The sequence below is a fragment of the Tyto alba genome, unplaced genomic scaffold (genome assembly GCF_018691265.1).
Source record: "Tyto alba isolate M040663 unplaced genomic scaffold, T.alba_DEE_v4.0 Super-Scaffold_33, whole genome shotgun sequence".
Classification (NCBI taxonomy): Eukaryota; Metazoa; Chordata; class Aves; order Strigiformes; family Tytonidae; genus Tyto; species Tyto alba.
In genome coordinates, this window is record NW_024881308.1 from 17,279,761 (window position 1) to 17,299,113 (window position 19,353).

Below are 19,353 nucleotides of genomic sequence, written 5' to 3' on the forward strand. Positions count from 1 at the left end.
AAGGGGAAGGGGAAGGGGAAGGGGAAGGGGAAGGGGAAGGTGCCGGCGCCATCGCGGGGCCTCGGGCCGCAGCCGTGAGACCCCGCCGGCACGCGGGATACCACGGCTGTGGGCGGGGCTAAGCGGCACCGCCAATCGCAGGCGAGCCCGCGGGCTGGGTGGGCGGAGTCATGCCGTAGCAACGCGGCGGGTTTCCCCGCCCCCTAGCAACCGCATCCCCCCTTCCTCCTCCCCCCCCCCCCCGCCCAGTCCGGAGCCGTCGAGCGGCGCTCATTGCCACCGCCGTGACGTCTACGTGACGCAAGCGCGTAGCGTGCGAGTGACGTGGTCCCGGGCAGGCGGGCGGGGCCGGTTTGAACGCGGAGGGGCCAGGGCGAGAGCTGGGCAGGTAACGGGCCGGGCCGTGGCGCTGGGGCGGCGGCGGGGTGAGGCGGGCCGGGCCGGGGCGCGGGGGGCGGCCGGGCCGGGCCGGGCCGCGCCGGCGCCCGGCGGGCTGCGACGAGACCGGCGTGAGGCCTGCAGGGCCGGGCCGCGCCGCTCCTTTGGGTGCCCGGCGGCAGAACGGCCGCTGTGGCGGTGGGGGGGAAGGCGCGGCGGCAGGGCCGGGGGGTGCGGGCCGTGCCCCGCCCGGCGGCAGCTGCCCCGGGGCTCCGCGGCCGGGCGGCGAGCGCGGCGGCCCCGCTTTGTGCCGGCGGGGCGGGGCGGGGGCCGGCCGCCGGGTATTCCCCCCTGGAGAGATTGCCGTGGTCGACCAGGAAGTGTTTCTGCCCTGCTCGGTTGGTGCGGACGAGAGGGATGAATAACTTGCCGCAGCCGTGATTCCTTTCATCAGCGTTTCCCTGTGAGTGCCTTGGTGCTAATTTTTCTTCAAAAAGCCCGAAACCGCGGCCTTTACAGTCGTGATGAAACGGGGTCCTCCCCGCTGTTAGCCGCAGACAGCTTCACGGCGCTTCCTGTGCATCGCGTTCCTCCCGGCTGTTGTGGCATGACTTCAGGCTCGCAGGGAAGCGCCTCCGCTGCAGCCCGGCGAGGAAAACGCTTGGCATTAACCTTTGTGGTTCTTAGGCCTTTGGTTCTGTCTTTCAGAAAATGGCAGTTAATGTGTATTCTACTTCAGTGACCAGTGATAACTTGAGCCGACACGACATGCTGGCGTGGATCAATGAGTCTCTGCAGCTGACGCTGACCAAGATTGAGCAGCTGTGCTCAGGTGAGGGGGCTCAGCGTGAGGGGGGGTGCCAGCTTCAGCGTGCGCCCTAGTTCGGGAGGGGCTGTGCTGGCCCTCTGGGGCCATGCTGTGGGCTTAGCTCCTGCTATGAGCAGATTCATGGGCGCTGTGATAATCTGGCTGTGGTTAGTTTTATTGAAATGGTTGTTAATATTGTAAGTACAACGAAAAGGCATATTCTTCTGACTCGCTGCAGCATAGGTGCAAAGAGAAGGAATGGGTGTTAATGTGAAAAAAAGACTCTTAGGGTGTTTTCCAAAGAGGAATTAAGCCTTTAATCTTGATGGATAGAGTAAGCCTTACAAGTGTAGTAACTAGCATAAACAAATGTGATTTTTTCTATTTTTTTTTTTTTTTTTTTGTGTGGGAGAGAACTACTAGGAGATTTGGGAGGCTGGGCAGGAGGAGCAGCACGAGGAGGGTGTACTGGTGACTCTTGTCTTCACCTTCCAAGCCCTTGTGGTAAAGGAGCAGGTCAGTCGGGGTCACCCCAGCTGACTTTGGCTTGAGTTGACTTTAGCACAGCTGAGTCTCTGATGGAGTTGTAGGCAGAAAAGGGGAAGTGATTGTGGTCCCGAAATGGAGTCGAGTGTCATCATGGGGTGGAGTGTGTGTGTTGTAGAAATGAATGAAAGATAATAGTCTGTGGAGTAAGGGCTGAAAATGCAGCCTAGGTAAAAGATAGTGATTTGGATAACTGCAACAGGTAGGTGAAAGGGGCTCGGTGAGAAGTGGAAGCGCAGCTCATGCAGTGAGTTTGAGATAAGGTGTTGCTCACAGAATGAGAGATGTGGAAATTGGAGGTGGAATAAGAGGAGGAATAAATAAAATAGGTTTGGGACTGTCGATACAGCTGTGGAAGAAACATTGGCAAGGGTTACTGAGAAATGGGGTACTTGCAGTAGACATCTGACAGATATTTGTAGTGGCTTTTGTCTTGTGAGATGATGGAGAAAAACTGTAAGAATGATGGAACTTAAGATCTGCAACCACAGAAGTAAGGGAAATAAGCACTGTCTGCTTTCAGATCGGCAGGTTAAAAACCCCTGTTGTGTGCAGCATTGATTTATATGGCTAAGAAGTTTTGCTTAGAATTGGTGCGAGTGTTGAACGCTGTGAGAGCTCTGTCTCAGAGTGAGGGTAATTAATGCTGGCTCTACAGAATTTCAGCTCACCTGTTTTCAGGAAAAGGCTGAGAGCTGTTGATGTGTTATGTGCTGAGTAATGTCCCTTTCCTGCGTCTGCAAAAATGCTTCATGCCTCTGCAGGTATGGAAGTGGATTTTGCTGTCTGTCATAGTCATGTGAAAACAGGAGTTTCCAAGCTTGTTGTGCTACCTTTGGCAAGAGCAGTAGTGACAGCAGCAGTTTGAGGTTGCATAAATGCACAAGACAACCTTTGGCTCATGCTGTGATCGCTGTTTTTTTTATCATGCGTATTGCTGGCACTACCAATAGTTAGCAAAAGCCTGATTTCTGGCAAGTCATCTGTTTCTGAGTTGGGCATTGGAGTTCTTCAGCAAGTGAACTGGAAGACAGTGGAGATCAAACAGCAAGATTTTTTTTTTTTTTTTTTTTTATTTGCACCAGTGGATGAGCAGCAATCTTATAGTAGGAGATGAAAGTGGGAGCCCCAGAAGACCTGCAAAATATCTTGATAGAAAGTGAACAATACAGGACTGTTTCCTGTGGTTGAGATGACTAGGTTAGCTTAGGACAACACCAAGATGTATTATTCCTTCTTGGTCTTTAGATAGCTCGCAAAAGCTTGTCATGTAGATGTTTGTTTTGGGTTAAGGTTCCCATTATTCTCTGTGTGCACTTAATTTGTTGATATTGGTAGGGGGAACAACACTCAGAATATTGTGCTTGTATCGTCAGTGGCACGCAGTTGCATATCATCACTGCAGAGTGAGGATACAGTTTGAAAGTAACCCTTTTTGTTGGGTGTGTGTATTCTACAAAAGCTAATTTTTTTGGAGATGACTGTCTACTCTTTGTGGCTGAACTGAATCCCTCTTTTGCTCTTGTTACAGTAAGAGCTGAATTGAAGGACATGAAGGATTTTAAATTAATAGAAACATCATCTTATTTCAGTTCTTTGATTAAGGCTTGATTTAAATATAATCCAGCTTAATTTGGCCTCTTACCTTTGAAGGCACCTTGAATTGTGTATAGATTCTGCTTGTAGTAAGTAAATGTATCTCTATTTATTATAATGATTAAATATGCTTTTTAGAATAATTATTTTTCTAGTTTATAAGAGGAGATTACATGACTGTTAGACACGTGTAGCATCTCAGATTTGTACTGCTATCTATTAAAAAAGGAAAGTTAAATTACTCATTGGAATTTTTTTTTTCCTCTTGAAATTATGAAGGCAAGGTTGTTCGTGTTCGTAAGAGTTCAAGTCATGAGACCAGAGTTCTGGTTTCTGCAGCTTGCTTAAGCTTATTTACAGCCATGCTGCACCAAAAAAAGGAAACTGAAGGTTCCTGTTTTCTTGCTTTTGTTGTCTTTAAGAGGTTGTGGAGCTGACGAATGAGTTGAGTCAGTGTGCTGGGCTGACTGAAAAGTGACTTTCCATAGGCTAGTGACCTGACTTGATTCATCCCAGGTGTTGTGTTCTTTTTCTTTCGGCAGGTGCTGCATACTGTCAGTTTATGGACATGCTCTTCCCAGGTTCTGTAGCACTCAAGAAAGTGAAGTTTCAAGCAAAATTGGAACATGAGTACATTCAAAACTTCAAGGTTCTACAAGCAGGTTTTAAACGAATGGGTGTTGACAAAGTAAGCTGGATTGTAACTGATTCTCTCTGCTCTTAATATCAAAGTTCATGGAATGTACTTTCAAATTTAGAGCTGAATAAATCTAGGAACAGAGTTTGCTTTTGGGTTGTAAATCTCAGTTTTTGGTTTGCATTGGGGTCCTCACTTGATTTAGGACACTATCTGCTTTACTCCAGCTAAGGTTAGGTTTCCTTTTCTTGCACTTTGTGATTAATTCTTCCATTTTAATTCTGTGCAACTTATGTAGCACAGACTAATACTGAAATTTCTATGAGATAAGGTTTATCTGACCTTCCTGTTTAAACCACCTTTGTACCAAGTATGCTCCCATAACCTACTGGTACGATAGTCGTAAGAATTTCAAATTCCTCTTTACAAGCAGACAGAATCATAGAATCGTTTAGGTTGGAAAAGACCTTTAAGATGGACTCCAACCGTCAACCCAGCACTACCAAGTCGACCACTAAACCGTGGCTCTTAGCACCACATCTACACGTCTTTTAAATTCTGCCAGGTATTAAAATAGGTCATTTTAAGCTAGTGAAAATGAGATCTGTGAACAAATCTTTTCAGATCGACCAATAGTTATGCTTATGGATGGGTGATTTATCTATGTAATAGTTACTGACAGCATGCTTGGTATGATGCAGAACACTTCTGCATTAAAGGTTTTTCCTGTCTTTAAGAAGGCGTCTCATCCTGTGTTGGCTGGCAGCTTCAGCACACGCTGAATCACTCCTCTGCCTGGGGGGGCAGCTTGTGCGGGGCGTCCGGACCTGGGCAGCCAGTTGTGCTTTCAGGTGCTGAATGATCATGTCATGGCTCCTGGCCCTGCCAGGGCGTGGACTCTCAGCTCACAAGACTTCACAATTTGCTGCATCTTTTTAATAATGCTCAGTTATACTCCTCATTCCAGAGAAACTCTAACTGTAATATCTAAACGTTGTCATTTTAGTACTCATAGCAGTTCTGTGCATTAGCAGTCTGTGAAATTGGTCAGCGGTTTAGATTCGTGAAAGCTAGCATTGGATGAGCCAGCTTCAAATTTACAGAAAGAAGTTTTTTGTGTTGAAACTTGGTGTAGCAGAAACCTTGCCACAGAATTATTTAATATTATTTGGACCCTCACAGTGAATGCATGATATGTTTTTAATTCAAATTATTCTCAGAAATCCTACTATTTGACATACAGTTATGTTCAAGGAGGATTTTCTCTAGGCTGGAGAAAGAATTAAATTTGCCTGTCTTCTGAATGAGCTGATTTTAAAACTTCAGATAAAAAGAGAGAGGGAGATTCTTTACCCTTAATATGAGTTTGACTTTTTTTTTTTCCCCCCCTCCAGATAATTCCTGTGGACAAACTAGTGAAAGGAAAATTTCAGGACAACTTTGAATTTGTTCAGTGGTTCAAAAAATTTTTTGATGCAAACTATGATGGGAAGGAGTATGATCCTGTTGCTGCTCGACAAGGCCAAGAGACAGTAGCACCAAACCTTGTTGCTCCAGTTGTGAACAAACCCAAGAAATCTCTCAGTTCTAGCAGTTCAGGTAGAGAAAATAGTTAAAAGATTATCTAGATCATTAAAAACTCTGGGGAAAATAAGACTGGGTTGCTATTTAAATTTAGCATATGAAACGATAGCATTTTGCATCTTGTTTCAGAGATGCTAGTCTTCAGAGTCATCCTGTAGTACCCAGTTATCTGGGAGCTACAGAAAGAACAATCTTCTCTAAAAAGAGAAAATGGCAATGATTGATACTGACACATGCGGGAAAAAAAAAAAAAGAGGACGTGTCATTCATATGGAGTCAATAAGGAAGGAACATTTCTTCAAACTCTTACATGCCTAAGCAGACTTGGAAAGGGGGATAGTACCTTTATAGGAAGAAGAAAAGTGTTCTGAGAGGAACTAACACTGAATTAATCTTGCAGCCCCACAGAGGCCCATTGTTACACAGAGGACCACAGGAACTCCAAAAGCTGGTTCTGGAATGGTCAAAAAGACTGGGGGAGACGATGAATCAGCGGGATTGATTGAGCAGGTGTGTTGACCAAAACGGCCCTGTGTACTGACCTGTGCTTTATAGATTGACGTGCAAATTTTTTTTTTTTTAATAGCATGAAATGACTGGGTCAGGCAGATGGAAGAAAGAGATCTGAATCTAGTAAGCTCATTTAAAATCACTTAATCGGAAGCCTTCATTATAATGGTCTGACTCTCCTGATAAGAGCGAAACCCCTTCTGCAGTACAGGAGTACCCAGGCATTTAAATCTAGTATGTGCCATATCACACATAGCACTGCTTTTAAGTATTTCCACAGCTGTGTTGCAGCTATCACAGCATTCCAACTGAGCTATGAGCAGCTGCCACTTCACTGAAATACTGAATGTAATACAGCTAAAACTGCCATCAGTGTGAGAGTGGTCTTGAAAGAATGTGTTAGCAAAGAACACGGCGGGCAGTTAGTGTGTTACTGATTTCATGTAACAAGTCTTTAGAATTTTCGAGTGGTATTGCATGTGTTGGACAGGGTTTTTGGTGGGGCAATAATACTACAATTTGAGAAATAGACCTTTTCCTTCTCTCACCCTTCCCTCCCCCATTTGGTTACTTCTGAAGTGCTCTGCATATTAATGCCCTTCTGAGAACTTTGGGGACCCTGCCTTTTGAATAGATACTACTGAATTTTCTCTTTGGTGGATAAATTATTATTGATGCCCTTTGGCAGATCAACGTATTGAAACTTACTGTTGAAGATCTGGAGAAGGAGAGAGACTTCTACTTTGGCAAATTGAGGAACATTGAATTGATCTGCCAGGAGAATGAAGGGGAGAATGATCCAGTGTTGCAGAGGATTGTGGAAATTCTTTATGCCACAGATGTAAGTAATCTGGTGTTTGAATTGTATTGCATAGTTCCTCCCTCCCCTTGTAATTGGAAGCTGGTTTGCTTTCCAGGGTTCCCTCTATTTCTACTTTTTTTTTTTTTTTTTCCCTTTAGGTTTATGGCCTAGCTTTTTCCTGTAATAAAGGAACAGATAACATAATTATAGTCAGGCAGCAAACAAGGTTAGCCTTTCATGAAGAGTATGTAACAAATAGATCAAAGATGAGGAAAATAATTCTTCTGGTAATATATCTTGACACTGTAAATGGTGACTTCAGGGTATCTATCCTAAGTAAAACTTTTTTTTTTTTTTTTTTAAAAAAAAAGTTATACAGAATAGCTAGGAACTGGTTTGAGATCAGATTTTCATCAAAGCACTTGTTTTATTCCCCTTCAGGAAGGCTTTGTGATACCTGACGAAGGAGCACCGCAGGAGGAACAAGAAGAGTATTAACAGACCACATACTGTACCAGCAGAGCAGCAACATCAGAATTCTTTGCCCCAGATCATGTGCTTAACTGTAAAATACTCCACTTTATTCTTAGAGGACTCACTGGTTTCTTTTCATAAGCAAAAAAGTACCTCTTCTTAAAGTGCACTTTGCGGAAGTTTCACTTTTTACAGTGGGTTTGAGTTAGGAGCTCTTTCTCACTTTGTAGCAGAGCAGTATTCACATCGAGGTGGTATATTTAGGGAGCAAGAGGCTGAATATTTGGAACTTGTTGCAGAATGGTTTGCTGGTAAAACACTGGTTTGTGGGAAGACACTTTTTGTATCTAAGGTGGTGTGTAGTAGAGAAATTGAAGACTCTGACTCACAGAAAGATTGAGTTAATGTGAAATTGCAGCACAGAAATTATAATAAAATGCCTTAAGAGTATTTAAAATATGCTTCCATATGCCAAATTGAAGTAATGTGACAGGAGATTTTATGTGCTTCATATTGGGGTAGACGTTTGTTTAACTCCACTCACTGCTGTCTGAGAGGCCTTGCATGGCAGTCTCACTTTGTCAGCAAGTGCTCAAAAGGGGCTATTAAAGCAAAACTCCATTCCTATGTAAAGCTGCTTACTAAGTGATTAGTTCTCGATGAAATAGGCCTTAACGTTGCCTGTCACAAGATTAGAGGGAGTATGAACAGCTGAGACACATAAATTACCTTGAAGAGTGCTAAAGCCTTTTTCCATGGCATTGTGGCTAATGGCTTTGCCAAAATGTACTGTGTTTTCTGTAAGAAAAAAACAACAAAAAAAAAAGCAAAGGACATCCAGTCTTACCGCCTAAAATGTTCTTCAGAAGTGATTTTCCTTCCTGGCTCTTGTTTCTATTTGTCCTGTTTCTTTTTGTTGGTGTACTTTTTGGTCTCTCACTTGTTCTTTTCTCTTTCCCATCCCAAGGAATGTTGATCGAATCCAGTAGTTGTAACAGGACTTGCACTGTGCAACTATCTTAGCAATGAAAGTAAATTGAGCACATGAGGATGATGATTTTTCTGTCTTTTTTTTTTTTTCCTTTCAGACCAGGGCATATCTAATAATACTTGCCAGTTTAGTAGTCTTCTGGGGTAAAAACTAAAACATGCTGGCTAACAGGTCTAATGTTATTGCAGAAAATACAGTACTGAGACTAACTTAAATATTAATATTTAAAGTACTTTCCGTAACTGTCCTTTTTTTGCTATCATGCCCCTCATTACTGTTGTGTTTGGCAAGATCCTGCAAGACCTCTGATCCCCCTTCACTACTGAGATTGATCAGTCCTGTTGTGCTTGTATTCATTTGTTTCTGGTGGTAGCTTGTCCTAAAATGTGTGTAGGAGAGCATTTTATCGTAATTGTTGTGTAGTGCATGAATTTTTGTGAAATTCAGAGAAAAACCCAAATTCAGTGAATGCCAAAAATGCAAGTATCTAGCCATTGTTTAAAATTGCAGTGGTGCTATTTCTCTTGTGGCCTTTTAGACTTTTGTTGCCCTAAAATTCCATTTTACCGAGAAACCATATTTGACTTGGATTTTTCTTGACAGGGTTTTTCTATTTTAAGCAGTTTCTAAATAAAGTTCTGTATTTCAAGAGTGTCATGTCTACTGGAGTTTCTCATGCTTTCAGATATGATTAGGCAAAGCTGAAGTTCATGATAGTTTTCATGATGAAGCTTGCAGAACCTGGAATATCAGCTTTCATTCTCCAGTCCTAGATATAGTTATTGTTAACTTGAGCAGCAGTGATGTTGAAACTATTTGGAGTATTCTGGGAGAAGCTGTTGCTTGAGTATTTTATTTTTGTTGCTGCTGTTGTTTTGTTTTTATTTTTACCCTTCCCATAAATGGATGAAACGTGAGTGTATTGTTGGCTTCCTCCCTCGAAGGGTGTGAGAATGGGGCTGTGTATCAGGAATGATGTCACGTGGCTTTAAGTGTGTTTAAAGTGTTTTAAAACTGCTAAACCCCTGGTTATTAGTTATAAACAAATCAGATGTTAACAGCATCTGTCACCAGTCTCTGAGCAGGCTGACTGTAAACTTAGTGGATTTGTTTCATATGAAGTGTGTTTCATAGGTGAGCTGAAATGTTACTGTCACAGATGTGTGCACAGACCAGCATCTTCAGAGCTGTGCTTGTGTGATGTATCTGACCTTGAAATTGCAAGTGTTCCCTGCAGGGCTTCTCTCTCGCTGGAGAGCACCCTCCCTGCCCCCAAAGTGCTCTATGGATCCCTTATTCTAAAGAGCAGGCATTGCTGGCACTGCCTGCTGGTATTGCAAAACTGGTGGTGGACTACAGAAGTGCAGACATAGAACGGAGGTGTTGATGCACATAAAATCTTCTTTACCATTACTTACTTGCTTTGAGGTCGGAAGCATATTTTTTCGACTCTATTCCATTATTCCAGCAGCTCAAAGCAAAAGATGGCAATTGTATGTGGCTGAATCTGAAGAGGACTTCTTGGGTGTCTGCTCTTTGCAGTCCAGTTGTGCACCGGGACCTGGTTGCTTCAAGTCTCTTTCTAACGGGATGGCATGTGTGGAACTGTGAAGCACCCAGGTCATCAGATGGGTTGCACTGGGCTGATTTTGATCTCTGTTAGCAGAGGAAGCAAATATCCTTTTATGCTAAGAGAATGAAGAGTCAGAAATACTGTTGGTGCACCTTGTGAGACTGTTGAGCGTGTGGGCATGCATTATAAAACTAAATTGAAACTGCAGTCTTGTAAGTCAAATGCTGCTAACATTTCCAGTTCCTTACATCGCTTCTTTGCTACCAAGATGAGTTATAAATAGAATGGGGGACAAACTCACATAATCAATTTATGACTACGTGATAGATACCTTGGCGTAATCTGTTTTTTAATGTCGTTTTTGGGAGGAAAATAGCAAGCCCAACTCAAACCCATAGACTTAACATAGCTACTCTGTTACACTGGTACGGTATATGCTGTTAAATACGAAATGCTCACCTGCTGGAACAGTTCTGATAGCATCCAACCTTTCTTAGTATCTTAGTTCTATCAGATATTTGAAAAATGAACAGAATGGAAGAAGCAAAAGCTCACATTTCCTTTCTGTACCAAAATGTCTTACTTGCAGGTGGACTTGTGGATGTTTTTTTAACTTTTATTGTTCAATTTTTTAAAAATTCCTGGTTTGCAATGACAATTCTTACTGTAACTGTTAAAGCCTTCAAATAAAGGCCAAGAACTTACCTGCTGTTGTATCATATCACTATTTAATGTGTCAGCTTGAGCACTCGGTGATCTTGCAGTCTGTCTAGTCGAATATCTGTTCCCAGGAACGTGCGTGTCCTTCAGGGGGGTGTTCTTTCTTAGAACGTCCTTCTAAGGATAAGGCTGGAATCTACTTCTCACAAGAGACAGGTATTTTTTGCAGGTCAGCGTGGAAACTGAATGAGGACTGTACTGCAGACTCCAGGCTAGCCTGGCATGCAGACCATGCCTCTCCATTTCCATACTAGTGCAAGGAATGTAGAGGGGAAATAATAGGGGCCTAACGTAGGGGCTGTTATTGCAGGGACTGCAAACCACCCGGCTTACTGGCAGAGGGAAAGGAATGTGCATCAGGGCACCTGCACTTGTTAGCAGGACAGCTAAAGAATTTACTGATCTCTTAATGCAGAGAAAGCAAGGAGAGAGGAAGTCATTGCAGGTCCACTTCTGGTTAATCGGAATCCGAAATTGCAGTCTGGATGAGAGCGTGCACTACCGCGGCTGGTGATGCTCAGAACGCAGGCAGCAGCAAAAATACAAACCGTGCTTTTGCAGAAAGGAGACCTGAATAAACTCCGTTGGTAAGTAAGATCTGGGATCGTATTTTGTGTCTGAGACTGTCAGTTCCTCACAGAACTTGTGTTTGGATAGTTAATGGGCCTAGAATCAGAGGAAGGAAGTATGTTAAATGGATGCGAGTAGAGAATGTGAAAGGTATGGGAGCAGAAATGAGTGAGGGTTGCAGTTAGAAAGGAGCTAGTGGAATGGTACAGATAACACTTGAATCTGGTGTGAGAGAACACTCTTAAGGAAAGGAAGGAAAAGTGCAATATTCTGGGGTTAAAGAGGAATAATGAGTGCACAAATACTGGACAGGGAATATGTGGTTGGGTAGCAGTCCTGCAGAAAAGGAGCTGGTTTTGATACAGGCAAAGTCCATGGGGAGAAATGGAAAACAAAGGGGTTTTCTTTTTTGACTAATACCTGTTAAACTGAAAGATCAGAATACCTGGAGGAAAACGGTATTTTTGAGGATACGCCTACTTACACTGTCATTAAGATAGGCAATCTGTATCTTTCAAGAAAATGTTTTTCTTTTTAATAGTGAAGGAACAAAGGTAAACTTAACTCTTGGAAATTTTGAAGACCAAAAAGAAAGTTCCCAGAAGTCAATCCCAGATTTGAAGAGGCAGAGGCCACTTTCTGTAAAAATTACTCTTTTCTTTTTCAACACAGCTGTCTGGCTTTTTGAACTGTGGCCTTTAAATAATATTTAACAATATAATTAAATATATTTAACAAATTGATATATAATTATATGTATAAATATTTATTAACACATAAATATTTATTATGATAGTACAATATAATATTAAAATTATATAAATGTAATGTGTGTATACATATATAAAAATATATATATTTGGCTGACTTGTCAGAACTGTAGGGAATGTGAACTGGTGTTGTTTTTAAGTCTGAGAGATGTTTTGCAGATATTTTCCTCCTGAAAATAATTTCATGAAATGGTTGTCTGTCAATCTTCTTACAGTGCTCTGACTCTGATCTTGTCCCCAGGGGATGCACAAGGATGAATGGACATTCAGGAGGCATTAGATCTCGTGGGACAGCACGGATATAATTCTTGACATGTTCAGAGGTCCGCCGACTGATATTTATGAAGTCACGAGCAGGTGAAGTTAAAATGAGGGGACAGTGGAGGTGGGTCCATTTTCAAAACATGACCGCAAAACTATATTTAATTGTGGCTTTTCTCTCAGACAAGGGCTTTCTGGGAGGATGAGGAGGGAAGCGGATGGAGAGGCTTGTGACGGTGGCTGTCAGGGTGATAGTGAAGCTCCCCAGCAGCCCCACAGACGGGTAGAGAAGGGCAAAGGGGTGGAGCTGCCTCCCCGTGACCGGTGGGAGCTGGGTTGCTGCGAGGGTGAGTGGTGCCACAAGAAGTGACAACCATCTTACTGTGACACCGTGCTGAAAGATGGGACACAGAGAGCTCCCGGTGACAGCTGGCTTCCTCCTTTTTCAGAGGAGGCCGCTCTTCCTGAGCCTCCCTAGAAATCCCAGTCACAGTAGATCCTTATCAAATACTTGTATAGATACAAAGAGCTTAAGAGCTCTGAGTTTCCTCCTATGTAATAAAGGAATGGGAGATCTTCCTTCTTACTGCTGTGTCATTAAGGTTAGTTCGAGTCATGTGGGCCTGGGAGGTTGAGCGCGTGGGTGATTAGCGTGGGTAGGGCTTGGTACCGCCACGGCTACCCTGATAGTATTATCTGAGCTGGCTAATCTTAAACTAGCTGGGGTGTGAGCTGCAGCCAAGGCATCGTCACGGCGAGCGCGTTCAGAAGGGCACTTCCCTTCCTTTGCCATTTCAGGGTAGGCACGGGCTGCTCTTGTTTAACGACCTCTCTGTCTTCAAAGCCACCACAACGTGAGTGAGAAACCATGATGCAGGTGAATAGTAAGAAAAAACAAACAAAACCCCCCAACCCCCTGCATTTTCTAGCTCTTTTAAAACATATTTTGGATGGGCTTAATGAAACAGCTGCAATAGGCCACCCATTGCTTTCAAGATTCTTTGGAACTTTTGATCACTGCTTTGAATGTTTTACATTGCTTTGTTTTCTTTAATGTATTAATAAGTAGTTATAAGTTCACAAAAATAGGGTATTGAACTGAGTAGATGGTGTAAGCCCTGCTAGCCAAATCTCCAGGAGGGGGAAATGCTCTCAGGGCCCTTAGAGATGGGGAGAAAAGTTTTCTTCTGTACTAGAATTTCCTGCTGTGCTCTTTGATCCGAAGTACGTGTGCACAGTTATCTCTACCTTTGAGACTGCCCCAAGCAGGAAACATCCCTGTTTACATACTCCTTCTGCAGGGGAGGTTTTGTTTTCAGTGCCAGGTGAACTGTTTGGAGGCTTTATTGGTTTTGCCTTGTTGCTCTCGGAGCAAATGAGCCCCAGGAGCCCAGGGTGCTTCGGCTGCTGTAGCAGGGTGGCTGGAGAGCCAGCTGGAGTCAGCTCTGTCCATGGGGGTTGGTGTCCTCTCTGACCAGATAATTTCCTATTAGCCGCACCCCAGGTATGAATTAAAACATGTGCTACGAAGGATGGCTTGAAATTTCTCATGGAGCATTATCAAAATTGGGGTTTAACACTTGCATTGTCCTAAATTTCTCACAGCTAGCTCCGGTCTCACGAGGCTATTCTCTTTAAAGTGTACCTTGGATGGTTGAGCTTTTCAGACAGAGGCCATTCCTTATAGCTATAGATAGTGTGTCAGAAATAGTAACCTTGTAAGAGTCTTCCAGTGTATTTGCTGTACAGCAACACTTCCTCCATTTCTGCAGGACGTAATTAAGAGAGTCTGCGTGCAATAAAAGCTCCACACAGTCCATTCTTGAATCAGACTGTTTTTCAGCCTAGGAGACTTTTAGACAGAGGTCAAAGACTGGCTTTCAGAGAAGTGGAAGATACTATTTCTGATCACTTACAGTAAACAACAAACTGGCTGGGAAACATCTCTCACAATATTTGATGAAAAGTTTCCTCACCTCCTAATTTACGATATGCTTTTTATGAAAAATGTACCTTCACTTCCTCCTTCAAACATCCAATATTTAAAGGCAATAACATTCATGCTAGAGTGTTCTAATAGTAAGGGAGTATAACAGCTGCAACCTGTGATTCCGTTTTGATCAATTTAGGAAAGTTTTGATAAGTGGGTGGTATTCACAGCATAATTTTAATACTTCAGAGTTACATAGTGGTTTGTTCTATGTGCAAAATCACTGCAGCTACGTGTGCAAACGGGAAAGCAGCATGTATAAATGGCCAATTTAAAAATAACTGCATACCATACCTGTCTGGGTGCATAATGGCTATGAATTGCACCATTTAGGCTTCCAATAAATGCATTCGCTGATTTGGAACCTGTAGAAATGTGCTGCAGGGTTCTTTTTGGGTTCACCTTTGGTACGACACTATTACAGCATGTCATCTTTATGATCTTTTTTCTCAGTTATGAATTATCTGGTTGAGTTTAGGTCTCAATTTGCAATGCTTGTTTTCACAGGTTTGAATTAGTTCTGCGTGGCAATGAAAGAAATTATCTATAATACTAACAATAAAGACATTGATGACATTGACTGTGATGCCTCATAGCCCAGGTAATGGCACTGTCCTCTGATGAAAGTTGATGGCTAAGGAGTAGCAGATGTAAAAGTAATTTCCTGATTTATTAAAAAAAAAAAAAAATCGAACACCATTTGTTACTGGTGGTAGGGCAGTGTTTATTTTCATAGCTATCTTCCATAATTCTTGCTCTGTCAACACCACAGGATCTTAGATAATTAATTCTACTCTCCCTTTGATACTGTGCAAATGAACGGTCTGTCTTGCAGGAAGGGTGTCTGGACTGCGTGTTACCCAAATTCAGAAGCAAGGATTCCATGCTGGAAAGCAAATCACACCTGCTCTCCAAAATGCCCAAGGAAGTACTCTGACTGTAAGGTAGTTTTGAGGTGCAGTCCTGCGTTAAGAGCTGCTCGTATTTATCTTCCACTTAAATGGTTCTCTTGTGCTGGCCATGAAAAATGTCTGCTACTTAAGCATTCATTTTTTCATCAAATAGAAAACATGAGCATCCTCCCTGTTGAAATTGGTTTAATAAACCAGTCCCTCATTTAAGAACAATGTCTTCTATAAAGTAATAGATTTGGTGATAAATGACTCCTTTAAATGGGTTTTCTTCTGGGTTTAATCAGTCTGGTTTGGCTATTGTATGTAAAACCATGAATTTAGTAGATTGTGCCTGTTACAGAGGCAAACCAGGATATAAGATATGACAGCTATTCTCCTTCACGGGTTTTAGATTTACAAAGGTAAAATGGCCTATTTAGGAAGATTAAAAGAACTGAGGTTATTCTAACCTCGAGAGAAGACTACGCTGAAGTTAGAGGAAAAGACTTAAGTCCGTGTATGCATAAGAGGTTGTTACAAAAAAGAAGTCTGGTCACGTCCATGGTGAAATGAATTCATGGAATTAAATTCCATATTAGACAAATATTTTTTTTTTCCTTTTTAACCTTAAAAGCAGGGCAGTAGTAGAGCATGACTTCCTAAGGAGAGTTCAGAAGTTTGACAAATATTTAGCTGAAAGATAGATCTTGACTCCACCGTAGGCAGGCGTTGGATTAGATCCCCCCTGCTCTGAGGTCCCTCTGCTTCCAGTGTTGATTCTGTGATTCAGAAACAAGTGGTTCTGATTTCTTAGGGATTATAGAGGTCTTCAGTAAGGTGAAATATGATGAACTTCTTGTGTATGCTTGTCTCTTCATCAAAACACAATGTCCCCTCCTACTTCGCCCCACTCTCATCTTTTTCCTTTGCCTTGCAACTTTCTTTTCTCCATCCAGAGAGAGGTGTCTGCAAGAAATACTTTCTCTTTGTATTGGCATTGCTCTCCTGAAGACTTTTTAGGAACTGTAAGAGGGAAAACAAACAATTTTTCTCATAAGAAATATATTTCATTAATTTTCCAGGAGGGTCTGTTTACACAGAAGCATCTAGTCTCAGCTCAAGTTACTGCCGTTAAGTCAGTTGTTCTAGAGTGAGCACAAGGTAACGGATTGAGGTTGAATTCTGGAGAGGTGCAGTTAGAGCCTTGATTCCCGTTTCTCTTCATTTTGTCATTAGTGAGCTTCAAGCTCACGTTGTCTGTAGAGCTTTTCTTGAACTTTTTGTTTTTCTCTAAAGGTTATTGTGGATGGAAAACATTTGACTTGCTGCTCTTTTGGGGCAGAGCTCATCCAAGAGCAGAGGCACAAGGAAGCCCGTTTGTCACTTAGAGTGACAGTGAAGTTTAGAGGGGCAGATGGTGGCACCTCTTTGCCTGAATTCTGAAAACAACCCATTTCTCTGCAGCTTATCTAGATTAGTCAGGGACTATGTCAAAAGATGTGGGTCTGAGCAGTGTCAGCTTACTGGAGATAGGATCTGCTGATGAAACTATTGGCAGACATTTACATAAATTAGTACCTGCTCTGGGGCTGTACGCTGTGACATTTCCTTGGATGTCAAAGGAACTTGGCCTTTGTCAGTTGGCTTGTGACTTTTGTATTTGAGGGTATTGCCAGCACAGCTGGTGCTGTGCGTGCTTGTGGATCGCTGTCAAAATGGCTGCGGATGCCTTCGGTGAGAGGCGCGTGAAGCCACGGTGCCATCAGCGTGTCATTGGCCCTGTGTCATGGGATCTCTCTCTGCAGAGCTGGCACCAAATTCTTTGGTATCGGTGACAACAAATGTGACGGGATCTTTTGCCTCGTTGAATGGGACAGCTGTGACACGGCCTTGGATTACTGGTGGGATGCTTCTCCAAGTGGGTAAATGACTTCTTTACAACAGGACTTTGGATCAGAGGTCTGTGCCTCCCTTCTGTGAAAGAGGGGTCCCTGGGCGGTGGGGGGGGGAAACAGTGATCAGGAGCTCCGGTTGCATTCCCTGGGGTGTAAAACGATGCTCGCGGTTCCTGGGCTCTCGGCTCCCAACACTTGGAGACGATTCTGCTCAGTGCTGGGAGTGGAAACTTTTGCTTTCAGTTCGTGGGGACTGAGCTGCACACTGCCCGTGTTGTCATGGCCAGGGTGGCTGCTGTGTGCAAGTAGTCACAGTGGCAAATTCCAGGTAATCACTAATTCGTTACTCATAGATTAATTCAGGTTCCCACTCATTGGTCATTCGTGTTTTGCAAGTAGTATTGCTATTTTGTTTCACTTCATTATTTACGTCTGACTACTAAATGGTATGGAGACAATTAAACATCACTTCTGCCATTTTAGATTGATTTTTCAACCATTTGTAACTCTCTTCCAGGTCTCCAAGCAATGCATTTGTCTCTTGCTGGGAGACCTGACACATCTCTTCCAGAACTCTGTACTATACAGAGAAGACCTCAGAGCCTTTTCTTGTGAGGCAGTGCAGCAAACTGTTGTGGCTGTGTATCTCCAATGGGCAGTCAACCTCACGTATAAAATTGTCCTTGAATATTTTTATTGCTCATAAGCTACTGGCGTAATATAATAATAGTAACAGCGGATCAGTGGCACTCCTACTTCTCTCCTTGCTTGTACCTTTGTACGTCAAAATGGGAATTGTACTTTGGGGCTGCTCCTGCACCTTCTGGCTCACCAGGAGGTGGTGGCTGTGCCCTGTGAGCAGCTCTGCTGTCTGTACCCCTCGAGGGCCATCTCTCCAAAGAGCAGTGACTTTGGGGTGATCCTTCTCTAGCACTTGGCTGCACACCGCGCTCCTGCTGCCCCAGGTGGCTAATGCACCTTCCCATGACCTTTGCTTCCTGGCTTGAAGAGAAGAATCCCTCTGGGAGGATGTCACTGCTCTTGTTGCAGTTAAGACACTCTCATGGCCTTTATTCAGTGCGAATGATGCACTCTTAGTCTTCTGTTTATCCTGAACCACTGTTATGCACAGAAATGCTATATTTCCTCTGTTCTCCTTTGGCTTTATATTGCGTTTCTCTCTTCTCCACCTTCTGTCACCAGACCCCTCCACTCCCTCCTGTTTTCTGCTTCCCATCAGACTTGCATTTTACCATCTGTGTTCCACTGGACTCTTTCTTAAGAAGTGGAAACAGTGGACTAGACTAAATTGACCCTCCTATCCCATGTCCTCCCCTAAAAGCAAAGTGTTTGCAGTAAAACACATTGAGGCTCAAACCACAATGTCATTAAGTAAAATCTTTCCTCTTTTGCAGGCACTCCTTGGGAACTGGTGCCACCAGATAAAGTTCATTCCTGAGCTCAAGCTTGTTGCCTCCTGCTCAGCAGCTGATAAGAGCCATGATGCTTATTTTGCTTCTATTAAAATAACACAGACTAACTCTGGTAAGACAGGTCTCTGCCTCTGTTCTGTAATTTATCCATTGCACAATGGTATCAGGCAATACTGCTCTTATTTTAACATTCTCTTCCTTTCAGATACAACATACTGGTACCGAACTTTCAGGTGACGGGAAACCTAAGTTGAGGAGAAGATGTGGATAGGGCTCACTTTTTTATGATCATTTTTTTTTTTTTTAACATGTAAATAAATGAAGCTTTTGAAAGTTGATTTAGACTACATGAGGACAGCAGAGCAGGAGAATGATTTGGTATGACTGGATCAGTTTCTGTAGGAAAACTGTAGGAAGCGCTGCCCTTTGGAAGCATCCCCGTGGGCTGGAAGGGGATCTGGAGGCGTTCTCCTTCCTGGCTTAGGAGCCTGCGTGAAGTGGATTGGCTCAGGGCTTCCCAGCCCAGGGAAAACTTGCGGTCTTCTGCCAGCAGAGCAGGATTGCCTTTGGCAGACCTGGGAGTCGGGGTGCAGGGGGATGACGTGAGACTGGAGCGGTGGCCTGGGCAGGGGGGCGGGTGAGGAAGGCTCCTGGGGAGGCGTGGGTGTTGGCAGGGGGATGGGGTAAGGGAGTGGGGGAAGCTGGATATCCTCCTGGTCAATCACCTCCCTCAAATTTCTGGTTCACCCCTCAGTCCTATTTCTCTGCCTTTTCTTGAAAATATTACTCAGCTTTCCCACCACTTGAATTCCCCTTTTCCTTTTCTTCTCACCTCTTTCTTTTTTTTGTTCACACTCCTTGACTGTCTCTCTTCTTTATATGCATCTCATTCCTCTTTCATTCCTGTTTCCCACTTTTTCCC

The 19,353-nt window shown here is 43.4% G+C and overlaps 2 protein-coding genes across 4 annotated transcripts; both read left to right on the forward strand.

Annotated features, from left to right (window-relative positions):
• The first annotated feature begins 285 nt into the window (after window positions 1–285).
• On the forward strand, window positions 286–10,603 carry MAPRE1 (microtubule associated protein RP/EB family member 1). Of its 3 annotated transcripts, none has more exons than XM_033002125.2 (7): window positions 286–388; window positions 1,087–1,210; window positions 3,871–4,016; window positions 5,360–5,564; window positions 5,950–6,059; window positions 6,748–6,900; window positions 7,303–10,603. In XM_033002125.2, exons 2-7 carry the CDS (start codon window positions 1,090–1,092, stop codon window positions 7,357–7,359), a joined length of 792 nt encoding a protein of 263 aa, XP_032858016.1. In that variant the 5' UTR covers window positions 286–388; window positions 1,087–1,089; the 3' UTR covers window positions 7,360–10,603. The 3 variants fall into 3 exon arrangements, with proteins under 3 accessions (XP_032858016.1, XP_042656964.1, XP_032858023.1); XM_042801030.1 differs by having other exon boundaries at window positions 343–388; window positions 1,066–1,210; XM_033002132.2 differs by lacking the exon at window positions 286–388 and adding an exon at window positions 747–841.
• A 6,246-nt stretch (window positions 10,604–16,849) lies between these two features.
• Window positions 16,850–18,705, forward strand: EFCAB8 (EF-hand calcium binding domain 8). Its single transcript, XM_033002290.2, has 3 exons — window positions 16,850–17,021; window positions 18,414–18,543; window positions 18,637–18,705. The coding sequence occupies exons 1-3, from the start codon at window positions 16,890–16,892 to the stop codon at window positions 18,666–18,668; spliced, it is 294 nt and encodes a 97-aa protein (XP_032858181.2). The 5' UTR covers window positions 16,850–16,889; the 3' UTR covers window positions 18,669–18,705.
• Window positions 18,706–19,353: the final 648 nt, after the last annotated feature.